The sequence below is a fragment of the Anolis sagrei genome, chromosome 2 (genome assembly GCF_037176765.1).
Source record: "Anolis sagrei isolate rAnoSag1 chromosome 2, rAnoSag1.mat, whole genome shotgun sequence".
NCBI classification, from domain to species: Eukaryota; Metazoa; Chordata; class Lepidosauria; order Squamata; family Dactyloidae; genus Anolis; species Anolis sagrei.
Window position 1 is genome coordinate 16,221,849 of NC_090022.1, and position 14,389 is coordinate 16,236,237.

The 14,389-nt window shown below is 42.0% G+C and overlaps 1 protein-coding gene across 1 annotated transcript in view; it reads right to left on the reverse strand.

Annotated features, from left to right (window-relative positions):
• Positions 1-14,389, reverse strand: part of LOC132765950 (complement C4-B-like) — an 85,785-nt gene that overhangs the window by 17,905 nt on the left and 53,491 nt on the right. Inside the window, exons 25-32 of the mRNA XM_060760258.2 lie at positions 13,135-13,210; positions 9,786-9,942; positions 8,228-8,359; positions 6,691-6,862; positions 4,876-5,096; positions 2,616-2,774; positions 1,176-1,235; positions 212-305 (exon numbers count right to left, since the gene is read on the reverse strand). Of these exons, the coding sequence (XP_060616241.2) occupies positions 212-305; positions 1,176-1,235; positions 2,616-2,774; positions 4,876-5,096; positions 6,691-6,862; positions 8,228-8,359; positions 9,786-9,942; positions 13,135-13,210 (1,071 nt within the window). The remainder of the gene's footprint in view (positions 1-211; positions 306-1,175; positions 1,236-2,615; positions 2,775-4,875; positions 5,097-6,690; positions 6,863-8,227; positions 8,360-9,785; positions 9,943-13,134; positions 13,211-14,389) is intronic.

Genomic DNA, 14,389 nt, shown 5'->3' on the forward strand with positions numbered 1-14,389 from the left:
GAAGGAGCAAGGGAGGGAGGGAGGCAGGCACAAGTCAGAGGACAACCGAGGCTCATGTAGGCATGCAACTATTGCTGTCATTTTGGTATAGCCTTCACCAACTTTGAGGAGTCAATAAATATTAAATTATAATGCCTACGATCTCCAGGCTCATTGTAAGGAAGAACAGCACCAAGTGTCCAAGAGGTATCTAGTTCCCCCTTTAACTTACGTTGACGTTGAACAGACCCACTCAGGGTCACTTCCAACCCGAGGCTTTGGCATGAAGTGTTCTGCATAGTTAAGATGTTAAATTGCTTGAGTACCTGCAAGGAGTAGAAGATAGAAGACCAGAGCACTGGTTGGTGACAGCATTTGCAAATGTCACTTCTTTGGATTTCCTTTCTCAAAATTCCCACAACCAACACTATACCTAACTACTGTATACTTCCTAAGTGCCATGGCCATTCTTCTATTGAAGAACAGGACTCTATATATGGTATAAAAGGGTAAAGGTAAGGGTAAAGGACATTAAGTCCAGTCATGTCTGACTCTGGGGTGTGGTGCTCATCTCCACTTCTAAGCCGAAGAGCCAGCGTTGTCCGTAGACACCTCCAAGGTTATGTGGCCGTCATGACTGCATGGAGCGCCGTTATATATGGTATAGTCAAGGCATTTTAAAGTCATAGCTATCTGTGTCCATGCTGGCAACCAGCCCTGGTTTTGTAGTTTGTGGGTGCATAGGGATACATATAATTTCATCAGTGCACCATGCAATTCCTACCTGTTTTATCTGCAAGTTAATGTAACCCATAAATATAGGATATGTCTCCCTTTTTTGAAATGCTTGGGATCAAAAGTTTTTCCATTTTTTTAAGTGTTTAGAAAGAGGGATTGGGGAAGGAGAGGGCTAGCTACACATTCAGCATCCATAAATGGCACAATGGGTGAATATATGTAAGTTTTGCCAGAGCTTTCCAATATTAACTGAGTCCAGAGGCAGCCAAATGCTTTTTCATAGGGGCTTTGTTTAAGTCAAGATGGTCATCAGGGGGAGATATTGCAAAAACTATTTTAGGAGACCTATGGAACACACGGCTTGAACTTTAAACATATAGAAAATGCATTGTACCACAAATACACAAGAGAGGAGGAAAACAATAACTTGTAACTAAAAATAAAATGAAGATACTCACAGTCAAAGTCCCCTTTCCTTTCCCTTCCACTTTTACATTGATGTTGGTTCCCAAGGAAAACTAATAAAAGGAAAAGGTGAAACAAAGAAGAAAGTGAGTGACTCATCTAACGAATACTTTAATATTACTATGGCAGCATTTCCTAAACCTACACCTTCCAGATATGTTGGATTTCACATTATCCACTAATAATAATAATAATAATAATAATAATAATAATACTTCATTTCTGTCCTGCCCTATCTCCCCAATGGGGACTCGGTGTGCTTAACAACACATAGCAGCAAACATTCAATGCTGTAAAATATAAACAACAGATAAAACTTATATTGACTAGAGAAAATAGGAATAAAATATATAATAAATATGAATAATTAAATACACAAAATCATACAAGCACCCCAAGAAATTAGAAGCTAAAATGCATAGACAAGAGCCTGACCAGTAATAATTTAAAATGAACCATAATAGCTCAATGAATAGTTTAGCCAGTGTGCTTCAAATGTGCTAGTTCTCCTCCTCTCCATACACTAAAGTGTATAAGTGTGTCTTCAGAAATTTTTTTAAAGGAGGGGAGGGCGGGAGGTGTTTTTATTTCTTTAGAAAGAGAGTTCCAGAGGTGCAGAGTGATCATGGAGAAGGTCACCTCTCTCGTTCCCACCAGCCACGCTTGAGACGGGGGGTGGGGGGTGGGGGGTGGGTGGGACTAAGAGCTGGGCATCCTCTGCTGTCTGCAGTGCACAAGGTGGTCTATATAGGGAGATGCAATTTGACAGATATCCTGGACCCAAACCATTTAGGGCTTTATAGGTAATAATTAGCACTTTGTATTTAGCCCAGAAATAGTCTGGCTGCCAGGAGAGCTGCCCCAACATGGGAGTAGTTCTCGTCCTGTACGGAGCACAAGTTAGCAACCTGACTACCGGTTGCTGAACTAGTTGAAGCTTCCAAACTATCTCCAAAGGCAGTCCCACATCGAGAGTGTTGCAGTAGTTCAAACGGGATGCGACTAAGGCATGGACTACCATGGTCAGATCTGGCATCTCAAAGTATGGGTGCAGCTGGCACACAAGTTTTAACTATGCAAAGGTGCTCCTGGCCACCGCTGACTTCTGAGGTTGCAGGGTCAGTTATGAGTCCAGGATCACCCCCAGACTGTGAACCTGTATCTTTGGGGTGGCAGAGGGGAGTGACCCCATCTAACACAGGCTTTAACCCTACACCCTGTTCTGCTAGGAGTTCCCCAGCTCCACCATTTGGGAATGGCCCTCCAGGAAGGACCAGAGCCACTGCAGAACAGTGCCCCTAAGCCCCATCCCAGAGAGACAGTCCAGAAGGGTACCATAGTCAATTGTATCGAAAGCCACTGAGAGGTTAACTAACCACAACAACCAAATGGGCGGAAAACCACCAAGAAGAAGATAACCTGGACATATATACCTGCAGTTCTTCCTGGACTGGATCATTGGACCTTCCAAATGAAAGAAATATTGGCAAGTTTCTGCCAGGGATGTTGAGGGTCACCTTCAGTTCATTATCTTCCTCTTTGAAAGTGCTGATCCAGTAACACGACAAGGCTTCCAATGCTACCACAGTATCCTGAAAATGAAATATGGTTTTGAAGTCAGGCATCCAGCCAACTCAAAGTGGAAACATAGGTTGTACTTGATTCTTTTCTGCAGTTGCACAAGAGGGACTGTGGCATTGCTAAACTGTAATGTTTGAAATGTGATTGATCCTCATTACAGCTCCATCTAGACATCCCCCATTTATTCATCACTTTATTTTTATCTTGTCCCCCAAACCGAGGTTGTTTTACCCTCTCTTGTAGTCTGGCAAGCATCAGAGGATTTTTCTGAATGTTCAGAGGATGAGGGGGATGATTGGTTTCAAAGTGAGTAGTCTGTGAGTGTTTAGGGGGAAACTGCAGAAAGATGAGGCTGATGTTTTGAATTCTTCAGCTCGTTCCCAGGCAACAGGGAAAATTGAAAGTAACAATTACCTTGGGAAAAGGCCTTGGGAAGTCAAGGAGTTTTCAAGGGAGTGTAGATTAGACTTGAGAATGTAGGGTGTGAAAAGTAGGCAAACTAGATATTCTCAGAGGATTCAAGATAAGACCTTGAAGTCCAGATGTGTTAGGCAGGATGTCATGGGTGCCTTGGCAGGCTTAAATTACTGTATATACTCAAGTATAAGTCTAGTTTTTCAGCTCCTTTTTTAGTTTGAAAAAGCTTCCCTCAGCTTATACTTAAGGCAAGGTTATTTATTATTTTACTCTGTTATTAGTATTATTATTACATTTATTATTTTACTCTATTACTACGTTTACATTATTCTACTCTATTATTATTTTATTACATTTACATTATTTTACTCTTATTATTACATTTATTATTTTACTCTCTTGATTATTATTGGAAGGAAACGTAAGTAGCACATTTGCATTGAAGAAGATTAGAATAATGGTTTCATCAGAGTTGGGCAGTTATCTTACAGTTTTATGTAAATATTCAAAAACATTTAACCTACTGACGCCTCAAATAATGTAAATTTCTTGGTATCTTTTTTTTTTTTTTTAGATTTACCAGTTGCTGCTGAATTTCCCACCCTTGGCTTATATTCAAGTCAGTACGTTTTCCTAGTTATTTATGGTAAAATTAGGTGCCTCGTCTTATATTCGGGTTGGCTTACACTCAGATATATACAGTAAGTAGTTTGGTTTCAGGTCTTTCAGAGATGTTTCTAATCGGGATTGGTCTCCTGTTCATGATTCCAAGTTCATGGTTCCTGTTTCTTGTTATGGATTTATTGATTTATTGATTGTATTGTTAAGATTCCTGTTTCTTGTTATGGATTTATTGATTTATTGATTTACTCGCTGTCCCCTGTCATGTGTTGCTGTGCCCCAGTCTGTGTATATGTTGTGTGTATGTATATGTGTATATATGTGGTTTTGCACATGCATTATTATGTATTTTTTATTTTTTGGCTTCTTAAGTCTCTTCTGCAGTGTTTTGGTCACACATTTGCCCGATAGGTGTCCTGTGTCCAAATTTGGTGTCAATTTGGCCAGTGGTTTTTGAGTTATGTTAATCCCACAAACGAACATTACATTTTTATTTATATAGATTTATTTACAGCATTTCTATCCTACTCTTTTCAGCCCAAAGGCGACTCAGGGTGGTGTATTGTCGAAGGCTTTCATCGCCGGAATCACTGGGTTGTTGTAGGTTTTTTAGAGCTATATGGCCATGTTCTAAAGGCATTCTCTCCTGACGTTTTGCCTGAGGATGCTTGCCATAGATGCAGGCAAAACGTCAGGAGAGAATGCCTTTAGAACATGGTCATATAGTCCAAAAAAACCTACAACAACCCAGACTCAGGGTGGCCTTTGAATTAATTCTGTGATTTTAGATTCCTTGGTTTTGGTGCTTAACTTGGATTTTTTGGGTGACTGCTACTGAACTCTGGCTTCTTTTGTATATTGCATCTTATATCTTGACTGTCTCTTTTGAATTTGTCCTTTTCCACTTTTATATATTTTCTTTAATAAACATTCTTTTATAGGATAACTGGAGTCTGGCGTGGTGCTGGATGAAAGGGTGTTCCAGTGGAAGAAGATTGAATGCTCAAACCACTACTCTGCACTGGCTGTTAGCTTTTCACTGCCTCTTTTACAAAGAATAATATCAGAGGATACCTGAGTTGATCTGAAGCCTCCGCCATAGTTCCTCTGCTCTGTCAGCCACCGAGCTACTTTGCTAGCCCTTGCCTCATCTTTCCGCTTCACCAAGTAGAGGAGGGCATAGGCTGTGGCTTCCACTGTGATGGCTGAAGCAATTGGGACCCGGTGGGTGACGTGTTTTCTTTCTCCTTGCAGGCGGTCCTTTTCGTCTACTGCCCAGAACATCACAGTTTGGTCTGAAGGAGGCACCAATGGCAAGAGAAAAGACTGGTATTTATTTACAGTATTTATATTCTGCGCTTCTCACCCCACAGTGGACTCAGGGTGGATTACAATGCACATATACATGGCAAACATTCAAGGCCATTAGACATGCAACATATATAGACAGACACAGAGGCAATTTAACTTTCCAGCTTTCTGGCTTCATGAGGGTATGCTCGATTCCGGCCACAGGGGGAGCTGCTGCCTCACCATCCACTTGTGACATCAAGTTCTTTGATGGAGTACTTCCTCATTCTTACGCACATTGATGGAAGTTTTTATGGTGTCATAAATTAGTTAAATTAGCCCCTCCCCCCATTTTCTATTTGATAGATGCAACTGTCTTTTGGGCTGCATAGGTCGACAGCAAGGTAGACTATTAATGACTGAGACCCAGGCTGGCTTCAAACCCCCTCAGTCAGTAGTGATTTAATGCAGCTGGCTGCTAACTAGCTGCACCACAGCCTGGTCCTTATATATAGAAACAGATGTCAAAAACAGAAGAACGCCTGCTTTAGGGGAGCATGCTTGCTCCAACAATGTTTAACATTTACACAAATGATCAGCCATTGTCAGAAGGGACAGAGAGTTTCATCTATGCTGACGATCATGCCATCACTGCTCAAGCAGGAAGCTTTGACATGGTTGAACAGAAGCTCTCCGAAGATCTAGGTGCTCTTACTGCCTACTACAGGGAAAACCAGCTGTGAATCAAACTCCAGAGCATCCTTCAGTGTTTTCTAACTTGAGTCTAAATTGGAACAGCGTTACTGGGACAGTCAGGAAACAACTCAGGGTAAGTCTGAGTTATAATGCCCATGTAGACGAGTCCTATATCACACAGGATCACTCTAATGCATACAATGCACCTCATTGTATCATATATCAAAGTCTACCTTCAATTCCCCATGTTGGAAATGAGTATATCAAACCCCGGAAATGTGGTAAATAATAGGGCTGGGCGGTTTCGTTCGTTAATTTCGTAATTCGTTATTAATTCGTTATTTTTTTTATAACGAAGTGATATTGAACCATTCAGGAGCAACTAAAAATTGAAACGAATTTTTCAATTCGTTTCGTAATTGTTTCATAATTGTTTCGAAATCGTTTCGTAATTGTTTCCGCATGTCTGGTGCAAGTTTTATAGTTGTTGTTTGTTTTATCAGTGAAAAAAAATATAATTATCACACCAACAGTCAACAACTGAGGGAGAGGGAAGCTTCAGAAGTTCCCCCTGTCCCATTTGGAGGTTTTTTTAGCGTATTGCGCGGTCGCGTCCGCCATTAACGAATCGATTCGTAATCGATTCGTAATTGTTTCGTAATTGTTTCGTAATTTCCGAAATTTTGTAAATTTCGAACTTTTTTAAAGAAAATTTTCGGAATTCTTTTAAAAATCGAAACGCAAAAAACCCCTAAAAACGAATCGAGTTTAGAAACAAATTTTTCCGTGGTTGCCCAGCCCTAGTAAATATCTAAATAAAATCAGTTGAGAAACAAGGACGTGTTTCAGATATGCAACCCCAGAAGCAGACATTGTAAAAAGTGTTTAAAAAGGATGGAGTACTTTGATCCTCAGTTGCACGTTCTAGCAAGCGGATACCCGCAGCAGAAATGGCCAACTGGTCGCCAGAAGCAAGCGCAAGGGCATAGCTGGCAATGGCAACAGGGTAAGGGCCCAGCGATTGATCATTCAGCGAGGTGGCAAGGAAGGAGGTGGCTTGAGCCAGGCTTATGTTCTGAAAGAGAAGGAGACAGAACAAGAGCTAGTTATAGGGAGACCCAACTCATGTCTTTTTCAACCTTGCCAATGAGGTTACTGCTATCCCTCTAATTACACCAAAGCCATGTAAAAGCAAGGATATTTTTTTCCCCAGGCCACATGGTGCACCTCACTTTCGGTGATTAACCTGTGCTGTGAAATTACATCCTCTTCTGCTTTCTGCCTATTTTTGGCTGATATGTGATAAGGTTTTGGTAGTCGTGAGGATAGCAATTAGCAATTCTCGGTAAACTTCATTAAATTGGAAAAAAATACATTAGGTCTAAGGCAGTGGTTCTCAACCCTTCTAATGCCACGACCCCTTAATACAGTTCCCTATATTGTGGTGACCCCCAACCATAACATTATTTTCATTGCTACTTCATAACTGTAATTTTGCTACTGTTATGAATCGTCATGTAAATATCCAATATGAAGGATGTATTTTCATTCACTGGACCATATTTGGCACAAATACTGAATACTGGTGGGGTTGGGGGAGGAGGTTGATTTTGTCATTTGGGAGTTGTAGTTGTTGGGAGTTGTAGTTGTAGTTCATCTACAATCAAAGAGCATTCTGAACTCCACTAATGATAGAATTGAACAAAACTTGGCACACAGAACACCTATGACCAATAGAAAATACTGGAAGGGTTTGATGGGCATTGACCTTGAGTTTTGGAGTTGTAGTTCACCTACATCCAGAGAGAACTATGGACTCAAACAATGATGGATCTGGACCAAACTTGGTACGGATACTCAATATGCCCAAATGTGAACACTGGTGGTATTTGGGGAAAATAGACCTTGACATTTGGGAGTTGTCGTTGCTGGGATTTATAGTTCACCTGCAATCAAAGAGAATTCAGAACCCCACCAATGATAGAATTAAGCCAAACTTCTCACACAAAACCCCCATGATCAACAGAAAATCCTGTGTTTTCTGATGGTCTTTGGCGACCCCTCTGGCACTCCCTCATGACCCCTCGCAGGGGTCCAGACCCCCAGGTTGAGAAACACTGGTCTAAGGTCTTCAGAAGTATCCTGTAGGGTTTGGGGTTTCCTAGAGAGAGCTCAGTAATCAAATCTGCAGATGTTAAATCCAGAAATATTCAGGGTCAACTACATGCTGTTTGCATCTGGAAGTCTATGTGTTGAATGAGCTGCTTCCCCAGGGTCCTTCCACGCAGTCCTATATCCCAGAACATCAAAGCAGAGAATCCCACGATATCCGCTTTGAACTGGGTTATCTGAGTCCACACTCAGATATTGTGGGATTTTCTGCCTTGATATTCTGGGATATAGGGCTGTGTGGAAGTGCCCCCAGACTCTTCATACTTACCACTTGGTTCAGCTGATTTTTCAGGTCTATATCAAGAATGTTTTTCCCTTCATATACAGCCAAGGCCTCCTTAAGTGCAATGGTGACGAATGCCGTAAGGGAGATTCCCCCGTGAAGTCCACCAACACCTCCCTGGGAGGAAAAACACAAAGGTTCAGGGCAAGGAGTTGGAAATGAAGATGAACTTCTGTTTGAATGGATGCAGTGAAAATAAATGGTGAGGGATTTCGATACCCTCCAATGTTTTTACTGATGAAATCTGGAACATATGACAGCCAAGACAGCAAAAAGGAGGAAGAGGATAAAGAGCTGCAGCAATTTGCCTTTGTCTCAGTCTACAAGGAGGGACATAATTGTGCCCCCTCCTTTCCTTTTCCCCAATAGTTGACTGAGTGAAACCACTTTTGCAATTTGTACCAATGGGACTAAACCTTGCCTTTGAAGACTGTTCGGAAACTCCAACTAGTCTAACGGTTGGTGGCCAGATTACTCACTGGAGAAATTTACAGGGAGCATATCACCCCACTGCTTTATCAGCTCCACAGGCTGCCGGTCCACTTCCGAGCACATTCAAAGTGCTGCTCTTGACCTATCAAGCCCTAAACCAGTGGTTCTCAACCTGGGGTCCCCAGATGTTTTTGGCCTACAACTCCCAGAAATCCCAGCCAGTTTACCAGCTGTTAGGATTTCTGGGAGTTGAAGGCCAAAAACATCTGGGGACCCCAGGTTGAGAACCACTGCCCTAAACAATTATGGCCCAGTTTCCTTGTACGAACATATCTTCCTCTATGACCCACCTTGGAGTTTATAATCTTCCGGGGAGGCCCTGCTCTCATCCCCGCCACCCTCGCAAGTGCAATTGGTGGGGATGCGAGACAGGGCCTTCTTGGTGATGGCCCCCTGTCTGTGGAATGCACTTCCCAGTGAAATCAGGGCATCTCCTCTCCTCTCCTTTAGGAAGAAACTCAAATCTTGGCTTTGGGATCAAGGATTTGGGCAGCTGGCTGAGCAACAACTGTAATGACTTGTGTGAATTGTCAATTAAGAGACCTTGGATTGGAACTCTGGACTATGATTTGGATTTGTGGACTCAGACCTGGTTGTATTAATATTTTAAGAGCCAATATTTTTATTGTTTTTATTGCTTTTTAAATGTATTTTTATTGCTGTTGACCTGTTTATGTGAATTGTTGTGTTCTAACTGTTTCTTTCTCGGCATCTAATGACTGCCAATTGTAAGCTGTCCGGTGTCCCCCTTTGGGGGTTGAGAAGGACAGGATACAAATGCTCTAAATCTATATAAATAAAATATAATGTTCATTTGTGGGATTAACATAACTAAAAAACAACTGATCAAATTGCTGCCAAATTTGGCCACAAGACACCTACTAACCCAAGGAGTGACCATCGCTAAAAAATATTGATTTTGTCATTTAGGAGTTGTACTTGCTGGGATTTATAGTTCACTTTATAGTTTTCAAATGCGGCTTTCTAAGCTGTTCACACTGATGCAAGGTAACAAATGAAGATAGACAGTGTTTGGGCTACAAGAGCTCACCTGCATTTCTCGGTGATAGACAGGATTGGGGTCTTGGAAGGAGCCGTCAGACTTTTGTTTTCCCAGAAGCCACTGCACCGACTCAAGGAGCTTCACTTCATCCACATCCTGGTAGCCACGGCTCAGTGATAAAACCTTGACCACAAAGGCTGTCAGCCTAAAATGAGCAAGAAAAGGAAGGGATGAGGGCTGGATCAGGGATGGTTATGGTATTTAGGTTGTCTGAATTCTCCATTTGCCCTAAATCATATGCATCTCATTCAAGGCCCTCACATGTGTCAAATCTGCCCCTCCATGTCATCTTTGGTTAGACCACACCTGGAATATTGTGTCCAATTCTGGGCACCACTGTTGAAGAGAGATATTGACAAGCTGCAATGTGTCCAGAGGAGGGTGACTAAAATGATCAAGGATCTGGAGAACAAGACCTATGAGGAGCGGCTTCAAGAGCTGGCCATGTTTAGCCTGAAGAAGAGAAGGCTGAGAGGAGACATGATAGCCATGTAGAAATATGTGAGAGGAAGTCATAGGGAGGAGGGAGAAAGCTTGTTTTCTGCTTCCCAGGAGACTAGGACATAGAACAATGGTTTCAAACTACAAGAAAGGAGATTCCATCTGAACATTAGGAAGAACTTCCTGACTGTGAGAGCCGTTCAGCAGGGGAGCTCTCTGCCCCGGAGTGTGGTAGAGGTTCCTTCTTTGGAAGCTTTTAAGCAGAGGCTGGATGGCCATCTGTCGGGGATGCTTTGAATGCAATTTTCCTGCTTCTTGGCAGGGGGTTGGACTGGATGGCCCATGAGGTCTCTTCCAACTCTATGATTCTATGATTATGTGGCCCACCAGATAATAGAATAGAATAACTTTATTTGTCACTAGCTGTCCCCTGCCATGCGTTGCTGTGGCCCAGTCTGTGTATATGTGTTTTGTGTGTGTGTGTATGTTTATATGTGTATATATGTGGTTTTTGCATGCGTTGTAATGTAATTTTTATTTTTGGCTTTTAAGTCCCTCTGTTGTGTTTTTCAGTGTTTTTATGAGTGATGGTCACCTGTTGGCCTGATGGGTGTATTGTGTCCAAATTTGGTGTCAATTTGTCCAATGGTTTTTGAGTTATGTTAATCCCACAAACAAACATTACATTTTTATTTACATAGATTGTGCTATTGCATAATGAAATTACATGCCTGCCCGCATACACATCACAAAACATCATACCCATTCTTCCACACACCAACCACCACCACAATGCCACATCAGTGCAAAACCATATAGCTCCAGGTGGGATGGATCGTCAAGAATGTTCTGAGCTTTCATAAGACTGAGGGGCCTATAAAGTACTTTCAAAGAGGGGAGAGGGCAACCAATTATTCTCTGAGCAGCAGTGGCCTTTGCTGTGCCTTCCTATCTGCCACTGTGCAGCAGCTTCAAAAGCATGTGCAGATGCAGTAGGTTAGGACACTCTCTATAGCACAGTTGTAGAAAAGCACCAGTAGGTTTTCATTCAGTTGGTGGTTCTTTAGGAGTCTCAGATAGTACAGTCCCTGCTGGACTACAACTCCTATATTCCTAATCATTAGACATCATGACCAGAGCAAATGTGAATTGTGATACAGGAACATCTGGAACCTCAGGTGACTCAATGGGATAAACCCTTGTGCCGGCAGGACTAAAACATCTGGGCGTCCCCTAGGTGATGTCCTTGCAGATGGCCAATTCTCTTTACACCAAAATAGTGTAAGAATACATCAAAATAGTACATGGGGCCATGGTGGCAGAGTAGGTTAAAGCGTTAAGCTGATGAACTTGCTGACCGAAACATCGGCAGTTCAAAATCCGCGGGACGGGGTGAGCTCCTGTTGTTAGCCCCAGCTTCTGCTAACCTAACAGTTTGAAACCATGCAAATGTGAGTATAGCAATAGGCCAGAAGGTAATGGTGCTCCATATAATCATGCCAGCCACATGCCCGTGAGGTGTCTATGGACAACGTTATTGTTGTTGTTATTGCTATAAAAGGCTTATGGATATAATGACTCACTTTAAAAGGTCCTTTAACCTTTCCCCAACCTCAGAGCCACAAGTGCTGTTGGGTTGCAATTCCCATTATCCCCAGTCCACATGGAGGATAATCCAAATCGATGGGAGTTGCCATTCAATTACATCTGGAAACTCAAATTTGGATAAAATGAAAGACCACCAACCACTCGATCAAAAAGGTATTTGGTCCTCGGTATACATGGATTCTCTGTTGTTGTGGTGGGGTGACATCCTCACAGTCCAGCCAGATCGGCCCTGCTGAAGTTCACCATGCCTTTCCTGTTGCCATTGCTACAAGGCTACAGAACATCAGGCAGAAGCTGGCCATCTCTGCTGGGCACCTTTGTTGGCATTAGCAATGGCATTTGTGCAACCAGGGAAAGGAGAGCTGATTGCCTCTTTGTGGCTATCTGCTGTGGCAACGCAAGGAGACATGGGTCCAATCCATTCACTTTCCCCTGGGATGCTGGAGCCAGTTGAGCTATGCACACTCTCTCTAAGGGTGGAGCTGCTCCAGAGATTTGACAAAACTCTGGATAATTCCTTGACTTTGCTTGACAAGAAGCTAAACCAGTTCACCCTGGTTTACCCCTTGTTAAGTACTAGAAGCCCCTGGACATCATTTGGACATCCAGGAACATCTAAGCAATCAGTGAGTGTGTGTGTGTGTGTCAACTGTAAAAAAAAGATGCATGAATCTGATTGGTCGGGCTAAGCCCAGGAAGCAGGCTGATTGGTCAGGTTAAGTCTCAGGGAGCCTGGGACTTTTGGATACTGTTACATTTTTGTTCAGGCTTGAGTTATGCAGGTGCTTGGAGCAGCAAAGAGAGAAGCAGAGAGAGATGGAGCTTGAAGTGTGCTTTTGCTTCATGAGGTGCTGAAGGAGTTTATGTGGACAGAGAAAGACCATTTTAAATCTCTCATAAAAGTACATTATATGAGTTGATACAACTGATCACACTGTATATATATTGTTCTGAACTATGAAGAGTAAACTACTTGTTCTTTATTGATCATCTGAATGGCATATTTTCTTTCTCTGGCAAGGCAGTGTGTGGGCTGATCAAATGTGAACTACATGTGGTTTATTTTACATTACGCCACCACAACCCTAACCCTTAAAGGTGTTAGGGCAGTGCAGATAAGCCTTTAGGAATCGAAAATGCTCAGTCCTACTTCCCTGACTCTGGGAAGGAAAGCTGTTAATGAGGAAGACATGAAGGTTTGGATTGATGCTCCAAAGTTTCCACCCCGATGTTCTCCTTCTATTTCTGTTGCTCCCAAAAGGATTCCGTTTCCAGTGCTGGCTCTTACCATGTACTGCTGGGATGGTCCAGCCAAGCTCCATACGAGCCATCCTTCTTCCGGAAGGTGAGGATTCGCTCATAGCCTATGTTGCAAAATAAATACAAAAATATGAGAAACTCCTCCAGTGCAATTATGATTTTTTGCATGGAGGGAAATATATTCTATGGCCAATACATGCTATGGCTCTTGTCTGCAAACTCTTTACATCAATACACTTTGTTGCATGGAGGGAAATGCATACTATGGCCAAAACATAAATACATCCCATCTCATGAAATTGTGGGTGCCTTCCCCAAGAATACACATTAAAAAAGAAAAAAATCGCACACAGTGCTGTTGCAGATCAGCTACCAGAGGCTGAAGGTTGAACTGATGATTTAGAGAGGACTGTCGGCTTTCCTGTGACACAAAGTGATAGGTTCTCAAGTCTGGGAAATGATGGTTCTCTCTGTGAGAAAATTGACTCAGAAAGTGAAGGGCCTCAAAGACATTCAAGAGAGTCAGAAGTAGCAACAACAGATAAGAAATTGAGTGAAGAGCTGAGTAATAAGGAGAGTTCCCCTGGCTGTAGCTACAAGATCAACAAAAGTATTTGTTTATAAAACACAGCAAAAAATAGATTGCAGTGTTAAGAGTGATTACGTGGGAAAGTTGTGAAGGAAATCCATGAGAAATTGAAGTATTTCATGGGTGTCTATTAAACAACAAGTTGTTTACCTTAAGGTCAGTTCAGGCAACACTGTGTTAGAGTGAGAATCTAAGCCTGAGTTCTCTTGTTCCTGGTTCAAGTCAAGATTTGATTTTGGATTTAATATTTCCTGGAAGTTTTCCATGTTTCTGTTCATGTATTCCTATTCATTTTTTACTAGTTATACCTTCTTGATTGTGGACTTATGCTATATCTGTACTTTCTGGCTGTTCCTGGACTTTGTCACCTCTGAAACTTCGTGAGACATTTGGATTATTGTTTGGTTATCACCTGTTGCTAAACTTTTTAGATTGTATATCTTTCTTATTCCTGATTTTTATATGCTTTTTATATGTTTTTACAACAAACTGTTAGTTTATATTCCTGGACTCTTTTGTGGTGCGGTAGTCATAGGTCTTTCCAGGCCTGGAGTGCCACAATTGTAGTAGCAATTCATTTCTTCCACATACTGTAACAAGCACACTACAATACTTGTAAAGACTTTTCCATCTCAAAATTTGCTGTGATGTAAAAATTTAAAAGCAAGAAGGAAGATTCAAAGTGATAGACAAG